Source organism: Perna viridis, chromosome 5 (genome assembly GCF_037379345.1).
Source record: "Perna viridis isolate PV_CMFRI_1.1 ecotype Kerala chromosome 5, ASM3737934v1, whole genome shotgun sequence".
NCBI lineage: Eukaryota > Metazoa > Mollusca > Bivalvia > Mytilida > Mytilidae > Perna > Perna viridis.
In genome coordinates this window covers 19,640,303-19,663,981 of record NC_142449.1, presented here as the reverse complement: position 1 = coordinate 19,663,981, position 23,679 = coordinate 19,640,303, and the positions used below count along the sequence as shown (strand labels likewise).

General features: G+C 32.1%; 1 protein-coding gene across 1 annotated transcript in view; it reads left to right on the top strand.

Annotated features, from left to right (window-relative positions):
* LOC148616422 (uncharacterized) overlaps window positions 1–23,428 on the top strand; it is a 32,994-nt gene extending 9,566 nt beyond the window's left edge. The window contains exons 3-16 of the mRNA XM_088585074.1: window positions 2,362–2,646; window positions 8,469–8,829; window positions 9,677–9,717; window positions 12,778–13,221; window positions 15,158–15,493; window positions 15,774–16,076; window positions 16,469–16,582; window positions 17,162–17,183; window positions 18,363–18,445; window positions 18,722–18,737; window positions 20,984–21,063; window positions 21,862–21,877; window positions 22,630–22,709; window positions 23,302–23,428. Coding sequence (XP_088441200.1) covers window positions 2,362–2,646; window positions 8,469–8,829; window positions 9,677–9,717; window positions 12,778–13,221; window positions 15,158–15,493; window positions 15,774–16,076; window positions 16,469–16,582; window positions 17,162–17,183; window positions 18,363–18,445; window positions 18,722–18,737; window positions 20,984–21,063; window positions 21,862–21,877; window positions 22,630–22,709; window positions 23,302–23,339 — 2,219 coding nt within the window. The 3' untranslated portion in view covers window positions 23,340–23,428. The remainder of the gene's footprint in view (window positions 1–2,361; window positions 2,647–8,468; window positions 8,830–9,676; window positions 9,718–12,777; window positions 13,222–15,157; window positions 15,494–15,773; window positions 16,077–16,468; window positions 16,583–17,161; window positions 17,184–18,362; window positions 18,446–18,721; window positions 18,738–20,983; window positions 21,064–21,861; window positions 21,878–22,629; window positions 22,710–23,301) is intronic.
* The last annotated feature ends 251 nt before the right edge of the window (window positions 23,429–23,679 follow it).

The following is a 23,679-nucleotide window of genomic DNA, read 5'->3' as shown; positions in this document are numbered from 1 at the left end:
TTGTTCAGAATTCCATACCAGTCCAGTAAAAGGGAGTATTCCAAGAGGTTGAGACAATACACCGTAATTTTGCCAAATGACCTTTGCCGCAGGTTAACAACAAATCAACTTTCACATAAAATTACAGAATGAACATTTCTACATTTCTGCAGCAAATACTAAGCAGTAAGTTTAGGACAGACAAGAAAAAAAATCGGGAAGAAACACACTAAAAATAAAGGAACTATTCTGTACGTGCTTTCATGCTGTGTTAGTGTCTAAATGCCTGATATTTTATAAAACATAGTATTAGGCTGTTAGTTTTGGAAAGGCACACTTGATTTATACTAAAACTCAGTATTATTTTTTTCAAAATGTTACCATGGCTACTGAATTTTATAACAATAATCACTAAATTACTTATAAATGACTTGAACCTCTACACACGAAGGATTTAAAAAAAAAAGCACCTTCTTATGACAAAACACTAAAAGTTTCTCTGCGGACTGCCTCCAAACAGCTTTATTTCAACAAGATTAAACCAAATTTCAGAAAAAAATGACCTAACTGTATTGCAATACCTTCTGGCAAGTCTTCAGGAACCCTACAAAATCGGATTTTCATCATAGAAACCACAATTACAATTTTTGGTGTAGGTTAAGGTGCACAGAGTAAGAAAAAGTAGTTTGTGTTAAGAAATTCAATTGTTTAGTGCAAATTACTTCTTAGAAATCACATTTTCTGAAGTTTCATCATTTAAAATGTGACGTCATAGAAGATATTCTTGTGATATGTGCTATTCTAGCCTCTTTTAAGTAAACATAATGTTAGTTCTTTAGCTGATAATAAGTAGAATGGATAACCAAACAAACTTTTTCTGTGCAATTACGTATTGCAATGCAGAAAAGCCAGTCAAAACAAGCCTGTTAATACTTAGTCATAAGTTTTGGTAAAACTCCACGATTTTTCTATACTTTCATCCTCATATATTATTCTTTGGGTATGGAAACCAATGATGAGATAAAAATTATCAAATAAATACTGTTTTCAGTACCCAAAGTGTGAAAACGATATGTGTCTTAATGTGTTTTCTCATTTTGCCATGTTTACAACCTTTTTCATTACATGAATGCATGTAGCAGAACACAAGGCAGAATCATCCCCGATCTTGGGGAGCAGACCAAGTATTCGGTTTGCTATAGAATCAATAACATATGTTCTGGTATTCTTTGATTCCATACAAATAAAGCTTTCCAAACAATTACAAGACATACACCACTTAAAAAGTCTCCTTCTCTTTAAGGCTAGTTTTCATGAACCCTACATCTGAAAATATAGAATTTTCACCATAGAAACCACATTTTCTTGTGTAGGTTAAGGTGCATAGAGTAAGAAAATTAAGTTTGTGTTAAGACAGTTGATTGTTTTGTGCAAATACGTCTTTCGCAAACAACTTTTCTGAAATTTCATCAATTCAAATGCAATGTCAAAGAAGATATTGCTGTATTAACGAATGTCAAACGAATATCGAACAGCAACAAATCATGTTTGATATTCATTTTGATATTCAAATCCATTCTGTATTCAATAAATAAACCGGAATCGAATGTCAAACGAATATCGAACAGAAAACAATGTTGTTTGATATTCATTTTGATATTCAAATCCATTTTATATTCAATACATAACCGGAAACGAATGTCAAACGAATATCGACAGAACAAAATCCTGTTTGATATTCAATTTGATATTCAAATCAATTCTATATTAAATATATAACCTGGAAACGAATGTCAAACGAATATCGAACAGAAAAAAAATCCTGTTTGATATTCAATTTTATATTCAAATCAATTATATATTCAATATGTAACCCGGAAACAAAAGTCAAACGAATATCGAACAGACCAAACTCCTGTTTGATATTCAGTTTGATATTCAAATCCATTTTATATTCAATACATAAACCGGAAACGGATGTCAAACGATTATCGAACAGAAAAAAAATCTTGTTTGATATTCAATTTGATATTCAAATCCATTCTATATTCAATATATAAACCGTAATCGAATGTCAAACAAATATCGAACAGACAAAAATCCTGTTTGATATTCATTTTGATATTCAAATCTATTCTGTATTCAATATATAAGCCGGAAACGAATAGCAAACGAATATCGAACAGAAAAAGATAACAGTTTGATATTGAAAAGTTTGAATGTTGAATAAAGAACATCGAATATTCAACGTACTTGATCTCGGTTGCAAACTAAATGTATTAAATGTATCAAAAAAGGCTAGGGGTATTAAGCCTGTTGTTAGTTTGTAAATAAAGATATCATTATTTATATTGACAGTTTTACTGAAATACTTTATTTCAGAGGGCCCAACAAGTGTCATTATATCAAATAAACAAGACAATATTATTCCTGGCACTGAAGACCAAGTTCTTACCATCAAATGTACAGCAAATGGCGGAGACCCGGCACCAAATATGAAATTGATGATAGGCAATCATGCATATACAAAGTCTAACACACATACAATACAGAGTATAATATCTAATGTTAACAGATCCTATGATGGTATTACTGTGACATGTCAGGCGGGATATGATGGTGTAACATACACTCCTCAGACAAATATTGCAGTGATAAGATTAGAATGTAAGTAAATTTGGAGCTAGAGTACTCAGGTTTTATGATGGTGTTATTGTAACATTTCAGGCAGTGTATGATTCTATCTGTCACTTATTAATAAGCATTATAATAAATATGCTATAACTGGTAATTTGTGTAGTATTGTGTCAAAAATGTCAGTTCTTTCACAAACTCTAATTTTTGTAGTCTACGGCAGTTGACCTTGATCCTGAGGAATTGGTAAACATGATTTAAAAATTATATTTGAAGACTTTTGTGGTACCTTGCTAACTGTAAAATTTCGCAAAATTATGTTGCTGCAAAAATGTACAGCTATATGGTAGGTTGATCATAATATTGTTTGATAGATTTTTTCTGAGTCATCATTGTCATCATTATATAGACCGTTTGTCAGTTGTGACCTAAATTTTAGAATTGATGAAAGACCCCTATGACCACGATAGAGGTTTGAAAATGACCTTTTCATCCAAACTTAGGACTGAAAGTGTTATTTTTGAGAACAGGTTCATTTCTGATTCTTCTTCTTTGACAATGGTGTCTTCAATATCCTTGAACTTTAGCAAATGTTGCGCTTATTAGATTCAAATTCATTCACCTGTGCCTAAATTTTGCTTTTATAATTAAAGAAAAATGATTTAGGAAATTCGTGGTGGCAATGGCAAATATAAAAACTTAATTGAAATTGTTAATTTCAAAAATACAAAATAAAAGGGGTGCCTTACTGGGGAACATATGCATTTGAGTTTAATTACTCAACCATTCTAGTTACACAAAAGGAAAAACTCGTATGTGCAAGACGGAAGAATCGTGATGGAATGATTCTGATCTGAATTCAAACTTACAGCTGAACATATTTATCACTCTCATTTCAGGAGTTAGATTTATTGAAATCAATGTAAAAAAGAGGTGATTTGCAGTTTTGTGACATTATCTCATTAGTTGTTCATTTTCATGAAACTACGGAAAATAGTTAATGTCTATTAATGTAACACCATTTTACTGCTTTTCTGTTTTTGAATTACAGGACTTAATTCATTAAAAGTGGGATCTTCAATTTATTGTCAATAACTTGTAAATGCTTTTTGAAACTTTACACAATTGTTTATGATACCCTCACTCATTGTACCTGGGGCTATATTTCAATCAACCTGTCTGTGTGTCTGATACATATTTCTGTAACAGATATATTGGCTTCTGTTTGATAGAATGCTCATACCTGATACATTGCTTTTGCACGAATACTTGTATTGTGCTTCGTCTTTTCAGGTTTGTCGCTTATTTAAACTTAATGAACTTTTTTGTCTGCTGGTGAAGGTATTTTAGTTTTTGCATGAGAGTAGATAAGCTCAAGGTGTTTCGTACCATGCTTGATGGCATTTGGCCTAAAAAATCGTTTTTTTCTGAAAATGATTATAGGGTTTAGTTGTTGGGCGAAAATTGCCATCATTGCAATTGTGTTAGTGGATATGATTTTACCGGATTATTTACCATTTCGCATTGTTAAGGGGCGAGAATGTTCAAAATTAATGACAATTACAGCTCTGGAATATAAAGTTCCCTCTACAAAAATATTAAACCTTGAATTTGAAAGGTGTGTGGTGACAAGAAAGAAAACGTATTAACTGAATTGGGCAAAATAGAGCATGTTTATCTTACAATAGACACATGGACTTCCAATTTATCAAAAAGTTTTCTCACAGTTACAAAACACCATATTGATCATACATGGAATCTATAAACTAACATTTTAGTAACACGGGAAATGCCTGAGTTTATAACAGGAGAAAATTTGGCAGATAAACTAAAATCGGTTGTTTCAGAATTTGGATTAAATTGGAAAGTTGTACCTTATGTTTATGATAATGCAAGAAACATGAACAATGCAGGAGAACGTGTCTGGACTGGAAAACTTTAACTGCTTTGTCCACAATATACAGCTGTGCATTAAATCGTCTTTTGCAAGGCGTGTTTCTTGTGCAAGCAAGTCAGCTGAAACAAAAACGCTTAAAAATGTTTGAACTGCCGCATCATGAATTGATTCAGGATGTAATTGTAGCTCGACGAATAAAATGTAATATATAATGTGCCAAATATTGCATTACATGTAATGGTTATTTAATGCATTTCTATCACAAAAATGCATGTAACACATGAATTACAAATGGATTATATTTGCATTACTATTATCCATTGTACAAACAAATAATCCAAATTCAAACTTGACAATTTCAAACTTATTCAGCCATGCCAGTTTGATTTATAGATTCTCATCCACTAATATAGGAAAGAAAGTGGGGTACGCAAGAGGATTCTTCTTATCTCTTATTGAATTTTATCGAAAATCCTATGAAACAAAATAGTAAGTTGTGCAAATTCTGAAATAAAAAAATATTTAAGCTCCTAAATGGGATGGGAAAGAAAAATAATGTAGGACTATTCCTATAAAATTTATTTTCTTGGTTCACATGCCTGCTTGATTTATGTAAATCAATTATTTTTTTAAGAAGATGGAAAACATTTTTTTAATACTAATTGATTGAAAAAAATATGAAGAGCATATATCTTGAAATATTTTCTTGGAGATAAAATTATAAATGGAGGATGACTTGTTAGATGACTAACAAATTATTTTTTAGTTGGCATAATATTTTCAAGTGAAGTAATTTTGATAATAAATATTTTTCTTTAAAAGAATTATTGTCTCCTGTCAACATTTTATCAGTTAATTGCAATATATAATCATATCAAACGCACCAAATCTGATCAATTAGAAAAAAAATCCTTTAGAGTAAATTGTCTTTATTGCTGCATTTTCCTGCATGCTATGTATTATTTATTTAATATGTTTTTATTTTATCTTTCTGGCAATGAAATAAAACAAAATGTAATTGTAATTCAATGTATTTCTTTCATAATCCTTGTAGTGGTTATTCAATGCCGTTTTCACAAAGTTATGGCAATTCAATGCATTATATAGGAATGAAATTCATCCAATGCCTAGTATCAACAAGTGTGATCTGCCCCATTGTCTGTGGCCTAATAAAAATGCACTTGAAAATCTCATCCTGTGATAGCTAACTTGTTCACTAAGTTAAACGTAGCATTTCGGAAGATCTGATTTCTCGCTTTAATTCCCACAGCACTGATACTGCTTCACCACAACCAGCAATAGTTTCCATTCTAGATCCAAGATATAGAACAACTTCTGTACCATGGAACAGAAGAAAGTTGCAATTGAAACTTTAGAGTCCAAACTTGATGACATTTCATTAAAACTTCATTTAAAAGTAATTCAATTTAGGGAATACTCGAAAATCTTGCTAAAACAGAAGATTCGGCGATCTTTAGATGTTATTTTAATCACCGGCGGCAAAGGTCATCAGTATTTGAATATTCCAGGAATGTCTCTCCCATCAGAATGTGTATTTTTGTGTGCTGGGCTTGTTGTTACGAAATCAAAATTCTTCGGGGTTCCCATTTAGATATATGTGTTTAAACAAACAACCAAACTTCACACTGTTTCCACTTCATAAATTTCCTGACTGCACTACGGAACCAGATGAACAACGAAGCAATATTTTTAAGTTAATTTAAGTCTCGCCTGAATGCCTGAACCATTGACAGTGGATAATTTTTTTAATTGTACTTTTTTCTCATATTTAACATGTGTATATGAACCTTTTGTTGATATGATCTCCCTTGAAATAATTATGACGTTACGAGTACTTCCCGTGTATCTAAATGTACATTATTAGTAAGATACATTGCTTGTCTTCTCTTTTATGCATCCATGAATATCACAGAGTTATGAACCTGGTAGGATATAGTGAAATATATTTATTATTTTTTAGAGTGGATTTTTGTCTTTTTTTTTTCTCTAATTATATACATTTATATATATAAAGTTTAGTCAGCTAATATGCATATTTTATATATCAAACCATATAGAAATGCATGTTGATTGATAAAAAAATTCTACCAGTTAATTATATAACTGGTTAGTAATTTCAGATGTTTTTGACAAACCTATTATTGAGAAATTAATATACACTTTAAATCTGATCATAACCATTGTGACAGGTTGAATTTAAGTATGCTGGCTGTATGGGTTTTTGATCACCTAAGAGCAGTTTTTGCACTATTTCATAAATTTATATATCAAGAATGAAAATAGTGAATATGTCAAAGAGACAACCCCATCAGGATGTTACATATTACTTTTTCTGTTGTGAAGTCTTTTATAATTTTTCTGCATATGTTGATGAATATTAGTGTATATTATTTTACAGACCTCCAACAAATGTGTGTCAAATATTGCTGACAATTGAATTCAATCACCCAAGAGAAGTTCTGATAAATTCTTACTGGGGCTTTAAAAGAACATAACTGTATAAGACAATATGTTGCAGTGTTTTATTTTACATCTCAGTACAATGAAATTGCAGTGAATTTGCATTGAATATGCTTGATATCTACTAAATATATGTTCAGTCAATATGACGATATCAATGATTACTTGTCTTTTAATTGATTTATGCTATATAAAGATTTTTTTTCTAAATTTCCTGTATTTCTAAATTAAGATGTTTGGGGATTAAGATGAGGATAAAAGAAACTTTAATACTTTAAATAGCTAACTTCACTAAAATTGAATAATAAACTTTGATTTAATTACAAGAACACATTAAATATATAAATATAAACTTATCTCCTTTATATCCTCGTTCGAAATAACATTAAATAATCTTGTATGAAGAACTTTGATTCAATTAACGCATAATAAACCGTGAAGCGGTTTATGTTATGTTTAAATGGAACCAAAGTTCTTTATAAAAGGTAATATTTTTAGATATAAGTTACATTCCTTAAATATATTGAAATGTTATTTCAATTTCATTGAGCACATAAAATGATGTAATTTCCACAACAATAGAACATACTTTTTATATTAACAACTAATTGTATTTAAAAAATAGAATCAATATAGTCAATGATGCTGATAAACGTTTTAGGGATCAGTATAGAAGGCCTGTCCCCAGTTTTGCCTTAGCTGTAAATTAATGACAGATAAAAAAAGGTAAAAAAAATACTAAGATGAAATGGACTTTTTATTTATACCGTTATTAAAGCAAAACTGTAAACCAATTGGACGTGTTTACATACAAAGATTTAGGCAAAACAAAACTAAAATCAATATTTTTTTTCTTTTTGAACAGAAGGTTTTGAAGTATTTGAAGTTTCAAGTTATGATTGTTACAAACAAGTTAGAGGTTAAAAAATAATGATAATAATAAATTAAAAAAAAAGTTTGTTTTAGCTCACATGGCAGTCACTTAACAATATTTCAAAACTCTTCTCCTCGGACACTACTCGATCAATTGGAACCGAACTTGGTATGAATAATTCTTAGGGTATCCTGCATATAACTGTTGTGGGAAATTTTGATTCGAAAAACATGGCCGCTGTTACTAAAGATAGAACATAGAGGGAGGTCAAATAGTAGTTTTTTTTTCAAATATCTCCAAAACCGTTATGCTCAGCAAAATTCTGACAATGAATTTATTGGACACTGAATTTTTTTTTAGAATTCGTGTTTATGAATGATGTGTAGGTACATCCAGTAAATAAAAATCCCACCTCTAAACTATGTCAGATATGCTTTTACTATTTTGAAAAAAAAATGTAATTTAGAATACGATTTAGCAATAACACGTGTCATGTTTTTGCACCTTGAAATAAAGACCAGGGCAATTTAATGCCTCAGTTCAGATGATATAAAACAGTAAAAAATATGTCATAACTATTGTTGATGTTCTTTCATATTACAGTGAAACCCCTTATTCCATCCTTCAGTATGAATCCAGTAGTTACAGAGAACACCCAGTCATTGATTCTGACCTGTACCTCTACTGGTAGTCGTCCTGCTCCTACAGAATGGATCTGGTTAATTGGTGAGAGAAATGTAGATATTACATCCAACTCTACATCAGTATCATCATCTCAACAGTCAGATGGGACGTTTACAGCATCATCGACTTTGAACTTTAAAGTACTTAAAGACTTCAACCGACAACTTATCAAGTGTGGATTTAAAAATATAGCATCAGGAAACAACTATGTACAAAACTCAACAACTGTTGAAGTCAGGTGTAAGTTAACACTATTGTATTGTTCAGATAGGTCATTTGTGTAGTTTTGTGCTTTGATCAATAATTGTTTGACATGATTTGATTGAATTTTTATAAGAAATTTAAACTGGGTACTTAAAGGCCAAGCATTGTAATAGATGTTTTATCATAGTTCTACATACTCTGTCATATGTACTAATTATATAAAAGTTAAGGTGTTCATCCTCGTGTATCTGCGATATTCTCACATATTAGACCTATCTCCTGAAAAAAATACTTTCCCTTTCAAAATTTCCTGTGATTGTATCTGGATATTAAATGAGTATGGTATGCACTTGGTAGATTAAAAGTATATCAATCGGAAGTTAAACATAAGATTTTGATGAATGAAGTTCAGGAATATCGAAGACAATAGGCTAAAAGAAGAAGTGATCGAGTGACATCTTGTAGTTCCAAACCCCACTATATATTTGACACTCAGCAGGTTAAAAGGATATTCATAAAAAAATCCATTGTCATGCAAACAGACAGTGTGCTTTACAACATTGTATTTGTATGCAAAAGATTTTACATTTTATCGCCATTATATCAACTTCCAACACTATTGCATTGTGCGGATCTGTAAATTTGTGCTATGATCATGCTTAACACATTTTGACTAAATTTCTATCAAACTGGCATTATGATGGATTATTAAGCTGTAATACAGAGCTGCATAAGCTGTTACGTGTTCTAAACACATGAAAGTATACGTGTATACCCTTCTGTATTCTGCGGTAGACCTCTTTAATTAGAAGTGATCTCCTGAAAAAAAATACTATAGTATCTTCAAATCGAGACCATTTCAGAGGCTATTTTGTTGTGTTATATGCAAACTTATGTCTGGTATGCCCTTTTATGATTAAAAGCAAAAAAAATGGAAAGAAAGGTTCAGGATTGGATGGACACAGTTGAGGAAAAAGCAAAAAAAAAAATGGGCTAAATGAGAAAAAGATGTGATGAAGTTTCTAATTAGATAAATTTTATTGTTTTTTTCTGAAAAATGTATAACATCCAATGTTTATTATCAGAGGTCTGTGTAGATAATAATAGCAATGATAAGTCTTATACTGCCACTACACTCTCCAAAGAAGAGATAGTAGATAACCATATATCTGTGCTATCCATTTTTGGTCTCTCTACCAAAACGATGATTGTGATTTACCGTCCATGCAATGGATTCCTAAACTGTAGAAGAATCCATCTAAACAACATAGCTGGATCTGCAAAACGAACCACCAAACCTATTTCAGAGCTTTTAACTTTTATACTCGCAGCTACTCAATGTGGATCCTAGAAAAATTCTGAAAAAAAGATTTTTGGAGACTCTCAATTCAAGATTATTATATAATAATTATAAATAATTATATAATAATATAACAAATACGTAATGATAATTATCATAATAGCATTAAAACGTATGATTTTTCAACACTGTATACTTTTATTCTCCATAGTTGAAATCTGACCGGAAAACATTATACATCGATATTTCTCCGAAAAAGTTGGTATACCTAGATACAAATATATAGTTCTTGGTAGAGATTCCTCATACTTTTAAAAAATAATTCCAAATCATCCTCCAAATATTCCAAAGAAGATGTTTTCAAAATGCTGGAATTTTTTATCAACAACATATTTATCCAGTGTGGATTACACGTTTTCAAATGGGAACATGTTGTGCCCTCTGCTCACCTATTCCTTCACTCTAATGAGGTTGATTTAATGGCTGATCTGATCAGAAAGAAAGAACATCGTTTAGCTAGATCCTTTAATCTCTGTTTCCGCTATATAGATGCTGTATTACCGTTAAACTATATTTTCGGTGATTCGATACATCGCAAATACGGTTAATACTCCCATAGAACTTGAGATAAAGATTACTACAGACACTGTGAAGTCAGCCCTATATCATGACTTCCACTAAGAGATCTATAGTTAATGAAAACTATTGGCCATACTTGACGAAAAACGTGATGACATCCCTTCAGCACCTGAGCGTGGAGTTTTCATATCACAACTGGCACGTTATGTCAAAGCTTGTTGTAACTACGCAGACTTTGGTATCACACTAGATTTCCTACAATTAAGCGTCCTGAATAGAATTATGCTGCTACAAGCTTGAAGTCATCACTACAGAAGTCTTGAGGTCATCATCATGAACTCGTGGATGGTTATGGTGTATCCATCTGCTCCTTGACAACTGATTTTTTCAAGTGTCATAGTTTTCCTTGCCTCTGTTGTGTACCCCAGACTTGGATTTTTATGAGCAACTCGGTGGGTGTTTCTAGACAAAGCAGAGGATGCTTTCCCTACTGGTACATCTGGTCCATGCTCCCAGTTTTTAGTGGAGTCTGAGTTGCTTATTTACTTTTGTTACTTTGTATGTATTATTTTAGTTTGTGTTCTTTGTTATGTTTGTCTGTTTTCCATGTCTGGTCTTTGTCCCTGGATTATATTAATTTGATTTCGCCCAGAAGCTTGGTTCCCTTGATTACTCTTTGATGAAGTAATTAGTACTCATTCTAATTTGGGTTTTAAGAACAAATATGACCCACTCTATTTTTGACAACAACGAGGTTAACACGTGTCAGATTATTTTGACATATTCATTGCGCCAGCAGACAAAGCTTCTAACCACATTATATTTGTGTGCAAAAGACACTGCATTGACTATTTACTTATAATATACTTCAAGGAGTGGGTAATATATAGTAATATCATTATCAGTATGTCCATTTGATTTTTTTTGCCATTATCTCAGCTCCCACTGGATGGAATAATTTCAAATTCGGTATGAGGATTAATGTAAATTGATCATATTTTGTAAGCAATTTTTGGCAATATCAACTTCCTGTACAAGTGGTGGTATACAGTAGCAGTACAATGTGTGCAACTTTATGTTAAAAAATGGTTTTTAACAATTCATTTTGCAACCGAACATATTCACTCAGCACAATACCCAAGGTGGACATAACTTACTTCAGGTGACGAAGTATGGATTCATCAGTATGCTTACGGGCAGATGTACATTGCTGGGTCTGCCAAATGCACACCTAAATCCTTTTCTAAAATTCCTTGCTATTTTCCTTACGGCAGACAAGTGAAAGATGTAATTGAGTGTTATTGTGGTTAAATCCACAGGTACTCTAAAAAAAATTGCTTTTTCGAATTTTGAACTTAAGCTTTTTGAAGGTATATGGGATTTATCAATTATGTCACATTTAAATCAATGTCATATATAAAGTCTGGATGTTAGTGTACATATTATTGATGTGCACTGCAACTAAAATCATTAACTTGCACCACATGGCAATGCCCAGTTTAATAGGATATTCTGTAATGCCACAGATAAACTTAATGTCATCATCTCACGATGAAGTTCATTACGGAATCATTTACTAGAAGCCAGTTTCGCTAAACCTTAAGCTTATGATTCCTTGAAGGTTCATTATTTAATTATTTAAACACACATAAAATTACAACCAAAATCCGTAAAAACAGTAGTCAAAACAATAAAGAAGATATCAACAATAAATCAGTGAAAATATAAGAACTGATTACAATAATCATGATGTAAATCCTAGCCACGATTTCCAAATAGCCTTCACTTTGTGTAGAAGGTACGTCAAGTTCAAGATGAAATTATAATAATATAAATGTCAAGAAGTAAAAACTATTGACATTAAATTTGTGTGACATTATGAAATGAAAACCCATCTTTTATTCTCTGTTGTCAAAAGCAGTATATTTTTCAATAGGATATATGGATAACGAATATAAACCTGTTTGTGCAGGATACCTTCGTATAACCCTGGTCCAAGAACCTGTCTCTGGTGGATACAGTATATAAACGGAAGCCATCCTCCAAATTTAGAATTATAAATGGAGAGAACAACGTCATTTTTGGTGCCTAAAAAACTAAACTTGTTCTCATATCTATGTAATAAATATAACAAACTGTGATAAGGAGTGAAGAACATTAGTATATATTTTTTTGTCTGTAGAGTCATGAATGAGATCTTGTTTTGTAGTTTAATTCAAATCTATTGCGAGACGGTTGTCACAAACGATATTAATGTAGCAAATAAAGTTTATATATTGATTAAATTAATTTCAGATGCACCTAACGTATCAGTTCAAAACAAAACTTTCACTCTAACACAGTCATCTCGGGAAATACACTGTGTTGTAGATGGTAATCCCACCAGTTCTTTCTTTAAATGGCAGCAGAGATCCAAGTATGGAGAACTGATCCGTGCGTTAGATGGTAGTAGTACTCTGGTTCTTCCTATAAACTCTGAGGAGGACAGATACCAAGACACAGGAGAATATGTATGTACAGCTAGTAATGGTATCCGGGATGAAGACGGAAATCTGGACCAGAAAGGATCGGGATATGTTATCAGTCATGGTACTGTGAATATATATCATACAGTTACATGTATCATCTTTTTTCCAGATTAATTCAAAACAAAGAAGTTGCACACTGCAAAAGAAAAACTATATTTATATGAATATGTGGATCAAAGGGCACTGGAAAAAAGAGCATCTCAATTTGAACAGTTTCAGAACAACGGGTAATTTTATAGTCAACCAACAGATATAAAAAAATATTTATATAAAAAGAGAGAACTAATTTTCGAACTTTTAAAACACCACGTTAGAGTTATTTCCCTTGAAAGGTGAAAAATGATTTTGGGCAAGTTATAGAAGAATCATTGTTACGGAAGTAATCAATAAGGCCTAACAAATCCCGATAACTTTGAAGAAGTAGGAAGAGTTCTTGTTCAGAACTTGCCAAGCGTGTTACATGCCGGGTTGTCAGGCTATAATACAGAAAACCTGACCGCAAACCATAGTGGTGCACTGTATTGGGAAAGATGCCACGTTCCTGTCACGTTAAAGAACCCTGCTGTGGTATTCGATAGAAGTAGGAATCTTTGCGCTCTGCCACAGGAGGTTAAACTGCCCGACCCTACCCAACCCCCTTTTTCTAGTGGCAATCAAAGTTTGTCGGCCCAATTATCCTTGTGTCCCATCCCGTGTTCCATTTCATCATCATTCATGTTCATTGTATCATCCATTTCATGTTTATCGCCTACAGATAGCTGTAATATTGCTGCTCGGGCGTTAAACACCTACAACCAATCAATCAATCATTATTTTTGCAAGGTTTATTGCTATGTTATATCAGGTTCAAGATAAAATCCTGGCGTTTTAAAGTATATGTAATTGGTAATGTAATGTTGTTTGTGTCATGGAGATTTGATTTTATCTGAATTAAATTAGTCTCGCTAGAATAATTTTACACCAATTTCTCATTATTTACTGTATTTACTTTGTTGAATGATATCGCCCTAGTATGAATTGTTTCGGTCTTTGTGGCATGTGTTGGGGAGCTGCATTATCATTGCTAGACGGTTATCGGGTTATACTCAATAGCAAAAGGACGGCTGTCATCGGCAAAGCGGGACGCGGTTCCCTTCCAGAGCACCTGATATCCCTCCAAGCTTCATGGTCGTATATAATACTGTACTGTTTGTGTGATATCTAGTTCCTCATGTCTTCATTTTGTAATCAATTTTATTTTTTATTTTGCAATTTGATTTGCAATCTTTTTTTTTTTTTGGTTTGGAGTTGTAAAAGTACTCCTTGTTTGAGTTCTTGCCATTGAGAACGAAAATGACAATTTTGCAATAATAAGCCAATAGCATGAAATCTATGATATATACGAAAAAATTATCAATTGATAACAATTATGATGAGAAAGAGAACTCTCCACTAAATCGAAATTGTTAGATGATTCCTTATTATAGTTTTGCCATCGAAAGACGAAAAGTGGACAAGGTAAGCAAATCAGGCCCCTGAGAGCCTATTGTGCAATTGGACTTTTTTATTGAAAATAGTTAAAGAACACCTTTTGGACAGACCACTTTATTTATGCCAGTAAATATTAGAGCCATTTCTCAACTGAAAAGACGTTTTGTAAGCAGACTAATATATTTTAAACTCTGTTTATTCTTTCTTTCTTTCTTTCTTTTTATTTTGTTTGTTTGTTTTTGTTTTCGTTTTGTTTTGTTTTGGTTTATTTTGTATGCCGTAGTTACAGCATGGCTGTAATTATTCAGTAAAATAATAATTTCATTTTTGTTCTAAGTTTTGACTTCACACCTGCTGTATTGAATATTAAGTTGATGCTGGTTTAATAATGATCGTTTTTATGTTCATTGAAGTATACAAAAAGAAAAAACGAAATTGTTTTACGTCATAGAAGAAAGTGTTTTTGTTGCTAATATTACCATTGTTTCACATTAATTTTTCTATGCGTAATAAATCTCTATTTACAGCACCACCACGTTTCCTCAATGGTTCCAGCCAGGTAAAACTAGGCCAGTATGGTAGCAATGTAGACATTGAAGTCAATGTTTATAGTGTGCCTGAATATAGTTCACCAATATGGATGAGAGATGGAAGTCCTTTAAAACAGTCCAGTAAATATATCATGTCAGATTTCACTGATGTTATAACCGATACGTTTTATGGTACTACAATTAAGGTCGATGGCTTTAGAATTACATTAACAATACGAAATCTAGCAGAACAGGATTTTGATAATTATACATTACGCCTGTCAAATGTTGTTGGTGAAACAGTAGAATATTTAGTGATTTTAAAGGTTTTGAGTAAGTAACATGATTTTTTTTTAAGAAGAGTAAAGCCAAGTTTTCAAATGTTTCCCCCAGAAACAATAAAACGTATCTGCTGTGAAGGTCCCATGAAAACAATTGATGGTCAAATTTAATGATTTACACAAAATTTTAACATAGTATTGCCCTAGTCGTTACTATAAAAAAAACGCATTTAATACTTGTGTCAACTATACAAAATATTTTAGTGCTCAAATATTGAAATTATTATGATATTTGTAAAATTGGTTACAATTTTTTTTATTGTAATCTAAAGGTCCGCCTGATGAACCTCACAACGTGACTAACATTGATGTCACAGTATCAACAGTGACATTACAATGGATACCAGGGTACGATGGCGGATACAAACAACGTTTTGCGATACAGTATCGAATCAAGAATTTAAAAAAGTGGAATGAGAAAGAAGTGTCCAAATACGATCACACTTCTTCTGTTGGATCAAAGGTTTTTACCTTGACAGGACTGGAGCCTGGAACCTTATATGAAATCCGAATTTATTCCCGGAATGTAATCGGCAGGAGTCTGTCGACTGACATAGAAAAAGTTTCAACCAAATGTAAGTAGGAGTTTCAGTATTGTTTATGAGGCTAATTGGACATAATGACAAGTTACAAGTCTCATGACTTTTACTGCAAAGGTGATACAAGTAATACAGTGAACAGTCATTTGTTAATGTTCAAGCCAATTTGTTTTTAGGTATGATTATTATTATTATAACTATTATTATTTTTTTTAATGTTATTAATAATAAAAAGTATCTCAACTATTTATTTTTTGCCTGAATTTCTGATATACTATATTTTGTCACATGTGAAATAATGTTGTTTTATTCACTCATAAACAAATACAAAAAATAAGATCAATCTCGTAGATGAATTTTACTTGGATTAAAATATTGACATAATTCAATTGTAAATACTTACATGTTATCATTTTCTGTTAATTGAGGTTCTGTATATGATATGGACAGTAGTCGCGTTACTGGAGTTGCCATCGGACTTTCATTAGTTATTGTAGTAGCTCTTATCAGCATTGGTTTACTTACATTCAGGTTATCAAATGGTAATTGAATTTATTGCTAATCTACAGATTGCTTACACCTTATCTCTGACAAGTAGTCAATTCAAACAAGATTGGTTATGTCACCTAATGTCATGATCGCGATTATTTAGATAAGAGTGTGATAGAGAGGTTTGTTACTACGATGCGTAGCCGAGAGTGACAATATATTTTCAACTGGAAACAAACTTCTCTTTCTCCCTCTTAGCTCTGTGTAATTAACTTTATAGTAATGAACGTTCCATTTTCATGAGAGGGTAACTAATATAATAATTAGCACACATAGGCACATGTGATAGAAAAAGATATAAATTGTATTAGACCAAATAAATAACAGCAAAGTGATATGAAGTATAATATCAAATTATCAAAATAGCTTCGTCTCTTTTGTACGTATAGAAAAAAGGAAATACATGTACTAGCTTTGCTACAAAAATAAGTTTTGTTAAACAAACTTATTAATTATGTCATGATTCTACCACGTGTAACACGTTTATTTAAAGAAGAAACTACTTTGTTTTGTGATATACATTTTGCTAATGATGCTTTTATTCACATTTGTATATTCAATGCAACGTACAGCTAAAAAGATGTTAACAGCAAGGTGAGTAAGAATGTTTTATCAAGTATTATAGTGAACGAATTAACAAAATACATACACATAACATTTCATTTGTCTTAAAAAGTTGTGCTACCTTTCTCTAGATGTTAAACAATGAAAATAACAATAAAAAAAACTGTGTAGTCCTTGTTTTTTGTAATTACTTCAAATTATATATCATATACGTACCTACCTAGTCCTTATTAAACCCAAAAGCACATATGGCAAGGACTAGCTCTGTGCACTCTACTATATTAAGCTTTCAACTCGCTCAATGTAATTCCTTTTTCTCTCATTTCTGCCTCTACAATTCGCATACAGGTGGTACAATGTATTTGGGCAACTCTTGTTTCCGTTTACCTTCTGGAGTCCGTTTTAAAGACTCTAATAGCATGAATTATTCTATAATACATAGTACGGACATTCCAGAAGCCTTAACTCTTCATGATGTTAGCTTCCTGTTGGATTTCGCTATCAACATTCATATCCTCAGGATCCTGCTCGTGTCATGAAGTCTCGAAAATTATTGAATAATTGCTTATCCTTGTTTTCGTAATCAGAAAATGTTTACGAGAATGAGAGATTATCTCTTAGTTCAAGGTCCAACTAGTACTACGGATTTGTGTGCAAGATCTTTTTCCTCTGAAATGGTTGGATGCCATAGCATATGAAACCACTCTCTTCAGGTTTTATATCAGAGTTTCATTCTCCTAAATAAGTTTATTGTCAAAGTTAACGACCCTTTTCCGGCCGGCTATCTAATCCATAGCTGGAGCAAGGTTGATGAGTGTTAGGGCATGTCCACACACCGATCGGCCTACACACTGCATCTTTAGCGCCTTTGGTGCTCCGAGATTCCTTTCAAATCAACCTCAGATTCTGGATCCAACGTGCATTGCCAGGAGGAGGCATTAATTGAATCTTTGTAGTAAAGAGGCTATGTACTGTTAGGGTAAGATTTACACACTCGACTTTCCCTTCCATCAACATATATCATATACAATAAGATAATTATCATGTCAAGGGTGAAAATAAGTATGTGTTTACATTAATTATTTCTCCGTACGCGTGTTAGAAAAAAAAGTAAACTGTAAAAGAGAAAGGATACTAGACCTAATGACAAATAAAACAGTTTTTTTTCTACTTCTATGGTTAAAACAAGCCTCATACAATATATTACAGGAATTCACCAAACAGTCGATTAGTCGATAGAAAGTCTTATCCTGAAGTGTACTACAATATAGCCGAAGAGAATAACGATAAAGGTATACAATGAACACTCTGTAATTTAATTTTGAATGTTATTACAAGCGGTTGAATCCCTATACTTTTAGAGCACAAACATTTATGTTCATAATTGTATAGTTGTATTATACAAATCATTGTCAGCCTTTCAGAAAAAAATTTCGAAAACACATTCTACCAACTACATTGTATCTGATAACATTTGTATTTGTTTATTTGCTCCCCTTTTCGTCCAAGAATTACCCATGAGATGTACTCATAATCTTCTTTATTTTTGTTTGTTAATTGATATGTAGATCCAGGTTCTGAATTGTAAGTATTCATTTCATATTTATTTCTAACTAGTACTATAAGCATATATTATATTGGAACTTACACAATTCTGCACTGTTTTACTTGATATGCACCTTTCACATGCATTGATCGTCACCCTTTATATTAAACCACACTCAAACTTTTCAAGTCATGCTTGGAGATAGATAAATACAAAGGAAAATCAATGGAACCCGGTTTCGAACGTTCATCTAAGAGAACACAATCCAAGGACAACGAGTATATAAGGAAAATTGACACACAGCAAATAATGTTCAAGAAAAAGAAAAACCAAGACAAACTAAGAAATAAGTAAATAAGCAATCCGATCTCTACTAAACACTTGTTGCACGGACTCGGCGCATCGTTGTGATAAGAATCCTCTGCTTTGCCCGAGGTATTCATCGAAAAACACCTTAAGGGTAAAAAGAGGTAAGAAAAACAATGATCTAATAGGTGCCCATATGCATACTGCAGATTTGTTGTGAGTAATTTATGAACAAAACAGGCTAATTATAACATGACTTATACAGCCAGAAACATTTTACAATCCGAAACATAGATTTATTACTCAGCGTCATTTATCTTTACCTTTGTTAAAAACGATGACGGACAAGTAATCAAGGGAACCAAGATTCTAGCTGAAATCATTAGAATCTAATCCAGACATGGACAACAGACAGTCACAACAAAGAACATAAAGCAAAGTACATACAGGCAATAAACGTAAATTGGAAACACGGACTTCACTAACGACTGGGAGCATGGACCAGGTGCACCGGTAGGATAAGCATCCTCTGTAATCCAGTGAGAAAGATATATATAATAGACCAAAGCAACAAAAAACATTAAGTAACCAAAATAATACATACAAAGTAACAAAAGTAAATGAGCAACTCGGACTCAACTAAAAACTATGACCAAGAGTGAGCGTCGTCTGCTTTTCTAAAAACACCCGTCGAGCTGCTCATAAAAAATCAAGTCCAAGGTAGACGGTAGAGGAAATGAAAACTATGCCACGTTGAACAAATCAGTTTTCATGGTGCAGAAGGACACAACGTAACGATTCACGAGTTCATGATTACGACCATAAAACTTCTGTCGTGATAAGTTCAATTTTGTACATGTAGCAACAAAACACTGTTCCAAGAGCTTTATTGTAAGAAGTCAAAGTTACAGAAAGCTCTGGAATAACGAATGAGTTGTGGTATGAAAACTCCATATGCAGTTGCTGAAAGTAATGTTGCCATCGATGAAAGGAAAGGTGACAATTCTGAATGAAAGGTCATTACGTTTGTCCTACAGTTTGGTCAAGTTCTTTGGGGTAGATGCGATGTATCAAATCCCCGAAACTATGATGTTTAAAGATAATACGTCACCTATATAGAGGAAATGGAGAATGAATGATCTAGCTAAACGGCAGAGAAACCTCTGATAATAAACATTGGATGAAATAGGTTTCGCAGACAAAATGTTATTTTTATCTTTGTCTGCTGGTACGATAATATATTTGTCATGTGTAGTAAACAATGTTTTACTACATCGGGGTCTTCGAAAACAGATGTAGCATTGACCCTCATTGACCTATTTTAAACTTTCATTCCTTTCAAAATTAAAGACCTTACAGCCTTTAACCACTCTGACAGAGAATCAATGTCTTCGTGGTCTCGTTTCATCCATTTTTTTTGCGTTGTCCCCACGGCATCCATAAGAACTTTAACGTTAAAATTTCAATTTATTGTAAGGTCCTTTCACGGTACTTGGGATCTTTAGATAGAACCTTACGTAGGGATTCGATATAGATGATGCTTAAACGACGTGACCGGAAGGAGCATATTTGAACGGAGAGCTTTTGCAAGAACAGTTGAAGTCCTCAATCTCGAGGTTCTGCAATAGCCTTTTATAATTGAAAAGTTTGGATGCAATAGGTGAAGTATAGGAATATGAAACAATCGGTATTGATTGGTCCTTGAAATATGGGTGAATTTTATTGTGATGGAGGATGTTAGCCAAATGAATTGCATCTATACATTTATTGACAAATGGTAGTAGAAGAAATGATCGTTTTTCTTCATCTTGACCACCTTTTACACAAACTGGTTTAAAGAATCTGTAAAAACGATATCCAAAATGATGGCAACAAGTCTGTATAATGATGAGGTAGGTTTAGAAACATGTTAAACGTTTTCATAGTTTCAGGCCTAGATGTTCATTAATTACTCTGTAATTTATTGTTTTCAACAAAGGGAAGAACGCAGTTATGAGACACTGGGAACAAAAGATGAACCGAGTGAATATGAAGGCTTAGATCGTAAAACAAGAGGAGGTAAGAGTGATTGAAAGGTGACATTATTAAATTGAACTGCTTGTCAACGGGACACATACACCCCCTAGATGGCCCGGATATCTTTAGTATGATCATTATAAAATATTTTCCCTCGCTCACCATCTATCAAAATTGAGTTACCCCATTACAAAATGAATATTACTGCCAATGATCAAATATTTCTTTTAAGTATAGCAAATGGCATGCCTCGGAATGGGTTTTTGTTTAACTGATCATTCAAATCATTAAATTGTATGAGAAAATTCTCGTGTATTCTGAAATCTTAAGTGAAAAATATATGCCTTCCCCAAGTACTACATTTTTGTAACTTATATCGGTGTTAGAAGTAAATTATGATGAACAAAAAGGATATATTCAATATAAGAGTATATTTCACAGAACGAAGGCGATAACTTCATGAATGGAAAATTCTAGATATTTGATTTCCTTTCCTTGCCAAGAAACTTTACCAACTTCAACTGCCTTTGGTCTATGCTTTGTATTTAAAATAAAACGCAACAGTACTTTTTTGTTTACGTCATCGTTCTTAATTACAAATACAGAAAGCAATTGTTGCGGATGTTAAGAAAATGTTTTCTAGAATTAATAGAAACGACAACGACGAAAAATATTTTATGCACAAACTTGTCAACAAAACAGACAATTCTTTTCTTTTGGAAAGAGAAAAATATATTGCAGTAAATATATAAATGCTTATTATTCTCGTGTTTAAAAAATCACTTTTTATTCAAATTTACACTCTTTGTTGTATAAGTCATTCCTTTTATTTGTTTTTAGATAAGCAACGTATTGGGTAAGTACAATGATATATAAATGTAAATGTATTGTGTGTTAACAAAGCCTTACTGATGTAAATGTATTATGTGTTACCAAATCCTTACTGATGTAAATGTATTGTGTGTTCCCAAATCCTTACTTATGTAAATGTATTGTGTGTTCCCAAACTCCTACTGATATAAATGTATTGTGTGTTCCCAAATCCATACTGATGTAAGTGTATTATGTGTTCCCAAATCCTAACTGATGTAAATGTATTGTGTATTCCAAATTCAATACTGACGAAAAAGTATTGTGTATTCCAAAATCCTTACTGATGTAAATTGAATGTATTATGTGCTCCAAAATCCTTACTTGTATAAGTGTATTATGTGTTCCCAAACCCTTACTGATGTAAATGTATTGTGTGTTCCCAAGTCCTTACTGATGTAAGTGTATTATGTGTTCCCAATTCCTTACTGATGAAAGTGTATTATGTGTTCCTAAATCCTTACTGTCTCTAGTGAATGTTTATTATATTTCGAATATTTTGTACGAATGCAATATATTATATACAGTATATGCAATTATATACAGGGAGTAAAAATCATGTTTATCCTTTTCTTTTTTTTTAAATTGTTATTTTAAAAATTACACACAAACAGAAATAGCATGTTCTATATGATTGATCAATGTTGTTATTAACATCACATCATGTATCATACAGAATTGGTATACATACGCTAATATATATTTTATACGTATACATATGCATGTTTTAATTTAAAGTATGAAAGGTGAAAACTATGAGACATTAGGAATGAAAGACAAACCGAATGTTTACGAGGAGTTGGATCAGAAACCAAATGGTAATTACACTTTTTCCCATTTATTTTAAGCAAGAGAATGATATATAATACACATAGAAAACCTCATTTTGGTGATATAATTGGAATAACATTACCTTTATCTAGTTGTTTTGCACCGAATACTGATTCGACTGATGTCGTTTTCCACCAGATGGCATATTTTGTTTTGCCAATAAGAAGATATAAGTTGTAATAATATATCGAATATTAGTTAAAAAACCAACGATTTCTCTGGTGTTTAATGTATCAGAACTGGCAAAACCAAAAGCACATCCGGTGATGTACATGCATTATTCATATTACTAATTATATGTCTATATTATTTATATATTTATATTTGAAACGGAAACGTGGTGGCAGCCAAATTGCACAACGATAAAAATAATTCGTATTTCGCCATGTCGCATTGAAATGACATATATCTAATATATTCAATTCGAACGATCGATATATTAAGTAAATAACTCATGTAACAAACAATATATTTCTTTTCAAGATATGGCTGTTGTCACATTTTGCTTTTTCGATTAAATAGCTGACTTTGTTTTATAATTGGTTACCATTAATAGCTTGTTGTTTTGATGTATTACAGATGACAAGAGTAAAATGTATTCAAACACACTGGTTTGATCGGAGTTGTATCATTTCTCCATTCTCATCAAAATGTGATTCATAAGTGTCTAAACGAATGCTCGTCGTCCGCAAAAAAAAAAACAAAAGTCCTTTTTTTCTTAATGAGACTTTAGTTCTACGGGTATTTATGTTTGTTTAAAAAATACTAGGATAACTACTTATTACTTATAATGAAAGTTACAATTATCTGTCTTGTATCAGTATATGCTGTCTTTCATTCTCATATATATGACTTTTTACCAATAAAGAATTTGATTACGTACGTTATAACGCTTATGATCAAAATATGAATAATTAATAAGAATAAAGAAGCAAGCTCAAGTATCGAAATCCCACG